Source organism: Simochromis diagramma, unplaced genomic scaffold, assembly GCF_900408965.1.
Source record: "Simochromis diagramma unplaced genomic scaffold, fSimDia1.1 OVJJ01000585.1, whole genome shotgun sequence".
NCBI classification, from domain to species: domain Eukaryota; kingdom Metazoa; phylum Chordata; class Actinopteri; order Cichliformes; family Cichlidae; genus Simochromis; species Simochromis diagramma.
In genome coordinates this window covers 1,796,806-1,806,207 of record NW_024387398.1, presented here as the reverse complement: position 1 = coordinate 1,806,207, position 9,402 = coordinate 1,796,806, and the positions used below count along the sequence as shown (strand labels likewise).

Below are 9,402 nucleotides of genomic sequence, written 5' to 3'. Positions count from 1 at the left end.
ATGTAGGCATGAACCAAAAACATTTAAATCCTTTCAAACATTTAGTTCGACTCAATAATTCGCCCTTCAAAATGTTCAATACCGTCCCTTTAAGTGTCCACAAATGTACCAGGTACGCTGTCCATATCAGTGGAGTGCACTTAATGTTCTCTATTTGGTAAGTATTTCAACATTATTTGGATTGTCTTTAGTTCACAGTTTTTCCCTCTGATGTGTCAGTTTATGTTAGGTGGTATCAAGCCTGACCCAAAAAATAAGGTAGCAACATAAGGCGCTCTGAGAGCCCAGTAAAAACGTGAATCCTGTTCCTTCGGATTGGGAGCGTCCTTTGTAGACATCTCGAGTGGCGTCCAGTCCTTAGATGACACCGCTCAGTCCTTCGCAGCAGATTTCTTCCATCTAGAAAAAAAAAAAACAGCTCACACACAAATGCTCAGTGCAATCACTTGTAAAATAAAACACATATTTCTACTAACAAATTGTTTCTGTATCCCATTTGTACAAAATTAAAGTAAAATCAAATTTCTCTAAGTGTTATCTTTTGTCTTCACATATCACTCATCTATACAGTTCTTATTGGTCAATAAAAATATTTCAATAACAAAAATACATTTCAGTGCAAATAAAATGAAGCATGAAAAGTGTCTCATATCGTGTATTAGCTAAAACCTCACATACAGGTGCATTAGCCCAGGGAGCGCATGCTTTCTACAGGGCTAACACAGCTAAGAAATCATTAGCAGCTTCTACAATCACATTTCCAACAAAACATCGTATCCTGACTGGTTTTATACTCAGCCAGACTGTGAATCACAATCCGATTTGCAAACATACGAGACTCACCAGGTTCTCTGTCATATCGAGGCTATCTCTACACTCCGTTACATATTTTTATGTACGGATTACGGGGTATGACCCCTTGTAACTACAGGGGTCCAACAAAGAATGGCCACGCATCATACTGATGTCTTCGGAAATTTATTTCTCTCTCTCTCTCTCTCTCTCACTCTTATTGTCTTCAGACACCGTGAAAACTGAAGAAACACAAAGTTTACAACATAAATGTTTTGAGCTTATCAGTCTCTCATATCAGTGTCCATAAACAGTCTTGTGCAAGCAGAACAGAGAAAATGCACAATAATGGATATCACAAAAATGTCCTCTCATTACCACTGTAGAACACGTATGCAACATTATACAAACAATATACATGAAACCATACCGTGTGCGCCTCTTGGACCACATGCAGAATAACATTAACGCTGAGGCTGTAGATGCATCTGTAGCCACGTATCCATGCTAGCTCCACAATGCCGTGATTGTGCTCTCAACCAAACTCTGGTCATGTGACAATTACAAACTTTACCTCATACAAACTTTACAGCACTTTACATATTTAACAAACCCATATTTTGTAATCACATATTTTAGACATGTTTTTTAATTAATGTTACACTTTTATCATCTTACTCTTATAAATAAATGAACTAAATTAAGCATGAATCTATCACAGAAACACAAAATAACCAACTTTATTTTAACTGTCTCAGGGACAGTTACACTCCCACCAAATTACTATGATTTATGAAATCTGTAAATAATTTGAATAAATCTAGGAATTTACAGAACCAAACAGTAGTTAATTGTGACAAACTTGCAAGTCAATCCTAATACTTTAACCACCCCATACACAGTTTTAAAGAAGTTCCACTGGAACATTGTAGTTACTTTCTATTAGGACCACTAATTTATGTATAGGGCGTTCCAAGAGTGGATGGTTTATTGAGCCTTTCACCCTCTTTCGATAGTTTTCTATTTCCTAGTTGTATTCTGGCTCTTTTGGCTAGTTGCTGCCAGCAACTTACTGCTGTATGCCATTTTGAGAACCTTTTGAGTCTCTCCAAGAAGTTCCTGTCTCTACTACCTTTGTTTGTAGTATTTGTGTCGTTTTGACCTCTGGATCACCTACCAGAAGGTCTGGAGTTGAGTCTGGTGTGACAAACTCTCTTTCCCACAGGAAATGAGGTCCAATGAGCCAATTTGAACTGATCAGTTCCGCTACTGTGAGGCCTCTGGAAGCGTGATCCGCTGGATTTTGATTGGTGTCAACATAGTGCCACTGTGCAGGATCAGTTGCTTCTCTGATTCTTTGCACTCTATTAGCAACAAAAACGTGAAATCTGCGGGCTTCGTTGTTAATGTAGCCCAAAACCACCTGTGAATCAGTCCAGAAATACTCTTGGTCAATTTTGAGCTCCAGTTCCTCTTTTAGCATTCTGCTGACTGCTGAGGACACCACTGCTGCTGTTAATTCCAGCCTTGGTATGGTTACAACTTTTGTGGGTGCAACTCTTGCTTTGCCCATGACTAGGGAGCAATGCACTTGGTCTTCACTCATCACCCGAACATATGAGCACTGACCATACCCACGATTGCTCGCATCTGAAAAGTAGTGGAGTTCTATTCTCTGGACTTTCCCAAGGCTTTCAGGTACAAAGCATCTTGGGATTTGGAGTCTCTGCAGGTTCTTCAGATCAGTGACCCAACTCTCCCATTGTGGCTTCAATTCACCAGGCAGTGGCTCATCCCATCCAATGCTCTTTAGACACATTTCCTGTAGAATTTTCTTTCCTATTAGAAGGAAAGGAGCCAAGAAGCCTAATGGGTCAAACACAGAGGCTATAATGGACAGAATTCCCCGTCGTGTTACTGGTTTCTCCTCCAGGGCAACTTTAAAGGAGAAGGTGTCACTGCTTACACTCCACCTTACTCCCAACACAGTCTGAACTGGGAGTTCATGATGGCTGGTGTCCACATCCTGGGCTCCACTAGCTCGTTCACTATGTGGAATTGACTCCAGGACTTCTCTGTTGTTGGATATGAACTTGTGGAGCCTTAGTCTTGCCTTTGCACACACCTTCCGCACATCTCTCACTAGTTCAGTGGCTGCATTCACAGTTTTTACACTGATTAGCCCATCATCAACATAGAAACTACTTCTGATGAAGTTGGCTGCTGTGGGATGTTCCCTTTCATTTTGGCTCGCAAGATACTTCATTGCATAATTTGCGCAGCCTGGTGAGGATGCGGCCCCGAAAAGATGGACTTTCATGCGATATTCTTTTGGCTCTGTGTTTGTTTCACCATTTTCCCACCACAGGAATCGCAAGTAATTTCTGTCCTCTCTGTTTACATGAAATCTGTGAAACATCTTCTCTACATCACAGATGATTGCAATTGGGTGTTGGCGAAATCGGCAGAGTACTCCAGTCAAACTGTTGATGAGATCAGGTCCAGTCAAGAGGTGATCATTCAGAGCTGTGCCACTGTACTTTGCAGAGCAGTCAAACACAACCCTGATTTTTTCCGGTTTTCTCGGGTGATAGACGCCTTGATGTGGAATATACCACATATTTCCTTCTCTGGGATCATCTTCAGCTCTTTCAGCATCACCTTCCTTGAAGACATTGTCCATGAACCTTACATAATCGTCCTTAAATTTGGGATTTTTCTCAAACTTCCCTTTCAGGTGCTTAAGTCGCACCAGAGCCAGACGCTTATTTTCTGGCAGCTGAGGACGTGCCTTAAAGGGAAGTGGCATCTCTAGGTGCCCATCAGCATTCTGGTGTATTTTCTCATTTAGCAGTTGCATGAACTGTATGTCATCTTGTGATATGCTCTTTTCTCCAGGAGCTGTGTCTTTGAAGTCTGACTCAAGCACTCTGATGGTGGTGGCTGGTGTCAAGGGTGGAAGTTCCTTAACAGATAAGCGATTGCACAGGCCTGTCACTTCTGCTGATGTTGCCATTTTTTGTGAACTGCCAACAATGCTCCAGCCCAAGTCTGTCTTGATTGCATATGGCTCTTCGTCACCTCCCGCGATTACTTGCCGTGGTGCCAGTGCTCTAGGACAGTCGTAGCCTATTAACAGCCCGACCTTGCAATCCATTAACTCAGGCATCTCCTGTGCTATTCTGATTAGATGTTCCCATCTTTTGGCAGTTTCAGAGGTGGGAATGTGTGAACGTTCAAGTGGGATGAAGTCTCTGGTATAGGCAAGTGGCAAGTTGATAAAGCTTTTGGAGGAAAACCCTCTAACTCTGAGCCCACTAACTCTTTCGCTCTGAACAATGGAATCTCTTCCCATCATAGTGGTTAGCTTTAACTTCACTGGCTCTAAACTCATCCCCATCTCCTCACATACCCCTTGATCTACAAAAGTGTTGCTACTCTGTGTATCTAATAGAGCATACACTAAGGTCTCTCTCTCTGGAGTGGTGGTTGAAGAAACCCACACAGGCACGATCATGGATGTGCTCCCACCATCTCCTCTGTCCATGCAACAAGAAAGTGCAGATATGTTTTCTTCTGCCTGCATTCTATGTGATGATGTGTTCACTGGAGTCTTTGGACGGTCTTCGTGAAGAGCTGTTGGATGATGTTTTTTACAAACCCCACAAGTCGACTTGCGCTTACAGTCTTTTGAATTGTGTCCTCTTCTGAGACAACCAAAGCACAGGTTATTGTCAAGTATGAACTTTCTCTTGTTCTCCACGGACATTTTAGCAAAGGTCTGGCATTTGTGGATAGAATGGTTTTCTCCACAGCAAATACATGTGACTGAGTTTGATGGCAAAGCATTTGCTTTTCTTTCTATATCAGGCTCATTTGAATTGTTCTCCACTCCGCTGTATCCTGTGGTTGTTCTCTCTGATGCTTTCACATTTGTGATGTATGCATTAGCCTTTGGATGCTTTATGTCTCTAGCTGACCTTTCTTCAGTGTGTTTCAAGACATGAAATGATGTTACAGGATTGCATGCAACTTCCGCTTCTTGTGCAACAAAATCAGCAAATTGTTTGAAGCTTGGATATTCTTCTTTTTGCCGTAACTGCACTGTGACACGACGATTCCAACGAGAAGTCACCCAGTCAGGAAGTTTTTGGAGCAATTTTTGATTCTCTTCACAGTCATTTAACACCTGCAGTTCTTTGATGTATGGCATAGCATTGCTGCAGGCTGTCAGAAAATCACTGAATTGTCTCAGTTTAAGCGACTCTCTTGAACCAATCTTTGGCCAGTTGTTCAGTTTTTCCCTAAATGCACGCTGAATTATAAAGGGGTGGCCATACCGAGCATTCAAAGCTTCCCAAGCTTGGTCATATGCTTCGTCATCCTTTCTGTAAAAGCTTCCCTCCAATACAGACCGTGCTTCTCCACTGATGTATTTGCGTAGGTAGAACAACCTGTCAGCTGGATTTGTGCATCGCCGCTCTATCAAAACTTTGAAACTAGTGCTCCACTCTAAGAACTTAAGTGGGTCCCCTGAGAAGACTGGGGGCTCAGGTGCAGGAAGTCTGGTGAGGACCATTGTGTCATGCAAGGCTTGCATTAACAATGACTCATTGTTATTATTGTTTGGTTGTTCATTGTTATTATTCTTGTAGGTTTGCTCTGGTATGATTTCTTCAGGAGCTAATGGAGGACAACTGACTACCGCACTGTGTGCGCTTTTGTCTTCTCCACAGGCTTCACTTGAATCTGCTTGAGAATAAGCCTTTAGCTTTGCAGTTATTACCTGAAGATCTCGCTGATTTTCTAGTCTTTTAAGCTCTTGCCTTTGTGTAGCAATAGCCTCCTCCATCTCTATCTCGGCCTGCTTCGCGGCAAGCTGTGCAGCACACTCTGCCTTTTTTACATTGATGCTTTGCTGCTCCGATAAACAGCTCGAGCGGCAGCTACGTACAGAAGGTCGGGAGATTGTAGTCCCAAATATTGACTGAGCATATTCTCTGTCTAGCACCATGTGAAGTCTCGCATTTTCTGCCTTAGCATCAAACTCTTCTTGCCCCACTTCACTCATACGTACTTTAAGTATTCTCATCAAGTCCGCTGTTACTGCTGTGCAGGAATCAATTTTTCTTCTAGTCTCAGTAGAAGGGGCTAACTGCGATCTCATATCTTCGTATGTATTTTTCACTTGTGACTCTAGCCCTTCGACAGTATCCATCATGTCAGCTAATTCCTGGTCAGAGCACTCATCTTTAAGTTTGGAACGTGTAGCTTTAACTTCTTCTTTCCAGCTTTCATATAGTTTGATAAATTTACTCTCCTTCTGAGAAAACTCTTGTTGCTTAAGTTCTAGCATTTTGGGCGTTAACTTTCGCTCCCTTGAGGATTTCCTGGGCTCTAGTCTTGAAGTATTAGAGGCAGGCTTCTTCAACATTATCTGCTTGATTTCTATTTTAGCATGAATATCACCTATGAGTAAATCCAATTTCTCTCTTTCGACATCATCAGTCTGTAATTTCAATTGTTCATTCAATCTACTTAGCTCTTCCTTAAGGGAATCAATTTGTTCTCTGCATTCTTCAATATGTGATTTTTCTGTGTTTACTGACATTGTACATGTTTCAGCAAACCTGCTGCATAAACAAGTTGTTGCTATATGTACATGCGATCCTGGCAAATATACAATTCTCAGTACAATCTGATTCTTGCAACAATTTGCTTAACTACACCCCTTGTTATTCTTCTTTTAAGTTGAACTCTTAAACATTATTAGAACATTTTAAACAACACCACTTGTAAAAATAAAAGGGAACACTTTGGCTATAATGACAGGTTGGTTACCTTTAACTCAGTACCTTTCTTATACAAAATAAATTATTATTTTAATAGACCTCTCCAAACTCCAAACCTCTCCATGAAGTTGTGGATATATCACAGCCCAACCTGGCGCTGACTGAAGAGCCGTTATCTTTTCCTTGAAGACCGCCAGGGATTTTACAGTTCTTGCTGTGTGCAGCGGCAGAGATTTGCAGAGCTGTAGTTTATGATGGTCAATGTCGCCCTCTATTGGTGAAGTCGTGGTCGTTGCCGTCCAAGGCGCCAATAATGGTGTTTCCTCTTTTCAAGTTTGCAAGCCTCTTTTCCGCTGTGTTCTCGAACCACACACACTGCGCTGTCAAGAACGTTTCTTCTTTTCTTATTCTGGAACATGCATTGCTTCTAACGTCGAACTTCCAGCCACGTTGGCGGTACGTTTTCACTGTAACTACAGGGGTCCAACAAAGAATGGCCACGCATCATACTGATGTCTTCGGAAATTTATTTCTCTCTCTCTCTCTCTCACTCTTATTGTCTTCAGACACCGTGAAAACTGAAGAAACACAAAGTTTACAACATAAATGTTTTGAGCTTATCAGTCTCTCATATCAGTGTCCATAAACAGTCTTGTGCAAGCAGAACAGAGAAAATGCACAATAATGGATATCACAAAAATGTCCTCTCATTACCACTGTAGAACACGTATGCAACATTATACAAACAATATACATGAAACCATACCGTGTGCGCCTCTTGGACCACATGCAGAATAACATTAACGCTGAGGCTGTAGATGCATCTGTAGCCACGTATCCATGCTAGCTCCACAATGCCGTGATTGTGCTCTCAACCAAACTCTGGTCATGTGACAATTACAAACTTTACCTCATACAAACTTTACAGCACTTTACATATTTAACAAACCCATATTTTGTAATCACATATTTTAGACATGTTTTTTAATTAATGTTACACTTTTATCATCTTACTCTTATAAATAAATGAACTAAATTAAGCATGAATCTATCACAGAAACACAAAATAACCAACTTTATTTTAACTGTCTCAGGGACAGTTACACCCCCCACCCCACAGGTAGTGGTGTGTGGATACTTCTTTAAGACGCTCAGCTAGCCCGGCCACACCCCATAGCTTACGCATAAAACTACCGTGCAAATGTGAAACCAGTGATTGTTTGATCTCCACTGGTTTGTGTTTGTGGTTGACTGGTGGTACCTACGTGTGTGTGTGGCAGTGGTGTCCGCTCGTGGGAGCCTGTCTCGGCAGCCTCCCTGGACGCTGCCTATCCCCGAGCCCCTATCCCTTTAAAAACTAAGGCAATCAAAGCTGCTGTGCTCGAGTGGCTCCTGTAGGCTGTGTTCCCCTGGTGTATTGCCCGTGTCTGCCGGCTTACATGCCAGTCGGACCTCGCTGTGGTGAGTGAGAGTTCTCCATCCTACTTAACTGGGTTCTTGTCTGGCATATTGCCTGTGGTTCGCAGGTTTACGCAGCCAGTGGGGCCCCACTCATTCGCTCAGCAGTTAAGTTGCCTAACTTTCTAAGCGCTTCACACACCAGTAAAAAAGAAACAAAGACCTAACACACTGTGTTAGCTTACCTGAGAGTCAGTGTTTTCCACTGAAGTGAAGGCAGAGCATGCAGGCCCGTGGACGGGCTTTCCTCCCCTGCCTGCTGATTTGCTAGGCCCTTCCCACAGTGTTTCCTGGAGTACTGGAGCTGGCCCTCCCCGAGGTCCCTGCCACAGCAACCTCAACGTTTAATGATGTCACTCTGCCGCAGCCACTGCTTCCAGATTTTCAGGACCTGTATGCAGGGAGTTTGAGGCCAATGGTGCTCTGCATCGATGGTCCCCTGCCTGCATACAGTTTGCTGCCATGCATGGCTTCTCAAACCACATACTCCTGCTAGAACACTCAGATCTGCCACTCAACTACTTCTGACCCAACCCAGATCTCGACTGAAGTCCCGGGGTGACTGTGCGTTTGCTCTGGCTGCCCCGGTACTGTGGAATACCCTTCCTCTCGACCTCCGCGCATCTGATTCCATTGCACTGTTCAAATCACGATTAAAAACCCACTTATTCAATCTTGCCTTTCCCTCTAGTTAATATTTCTTTTATGATTTTATATCATGCACTTTTATGGTCATTTAAATTCTTGTTTGCTCTGTACCTGTTGCTTTCCTATGTATTAGTGACAGTTATCTGCTTGCATATTTAGTACTTGCTTTGGTCCTATTTCTATTATCCTCCTCCTATACTCTATCTTACTTGTTAAGCACCTTGGCATACCCTTGGTTTTTAAGTGTGCTTTATAAATAAAGTTTATTATTATTATTATTATGGCCAGGAGCAGATTGCCCGTGGCCCACTCCACGTAGTGGATCTGCACCACTGGTCGCACCTCGGGCTCCTTCCTGGAGAGGGCTGCATGTCTTAACAAGGACCTGAGGGTGATGGACTATCTGTTGGCCAAGCTGCACAGAGCCAGGGCCACTCAGTCTTGTCTATCCAACTCGACGGCCATTTTGTTGCTCCACTTGCAACAACTGGCTTGTCAGTTTCAGGCGAGCTCTGGGGACCCAGTGGAGCTTCTGGCTGCTTCCTTGCCAGAGGCGGAGCCAGACATTTGAAACATCCGGGGCTTAGCCCTAAAGGGTAGTATGCATGTGGAATTTTTTTTTTTTTGGGGGGGGGGGGTTAGAAATGACTGAAAGATTAATAGGCTCTGTTTTGAGTTTTGTTCAAAAAAGAATGACTTCATATAGGGAAAA

At 42.8% G+C, this 9,402-nt stretch overlaps 1 protein-coding gene across 1 annotated transcript; it reads right to left on the bottom strand.

Moving 5' to 3' along the window:
• Positions 1-1,861: 1,861 nt before the first annotated feature.
• Positions 1,862-7,650, bottom strand: LOC120720563. Its single transcript, XM_040010288.1, has 2 exons — positions 7,351-7,650; positions 1,862-7,162 (listed from the first exon to the last, which is right to left on the bottom strand). The coding sequence occupies exon 2, from the start codon at positions 6,401-6,403 to the stop codon at positions 1,862-1,864; it is 4,542 nt and encodes a 1,513-aa protein (XP_039866222.1). The 5' UTR covers positions 6,404-7,162; positions 7,351-7,650.
• Between the last annotated feature and the right edge of the window lie 1,752 nt (positions 7,651-9,402).

Coding starts and splice junctions, on each gene's coding strand:
- LOC120720563 (XM_040010288.1), bottom strand. CDS start 6,403: ATGTCAGTAAACACAGAAAAATCACATATTGAAGAATGCAGAGAACAA.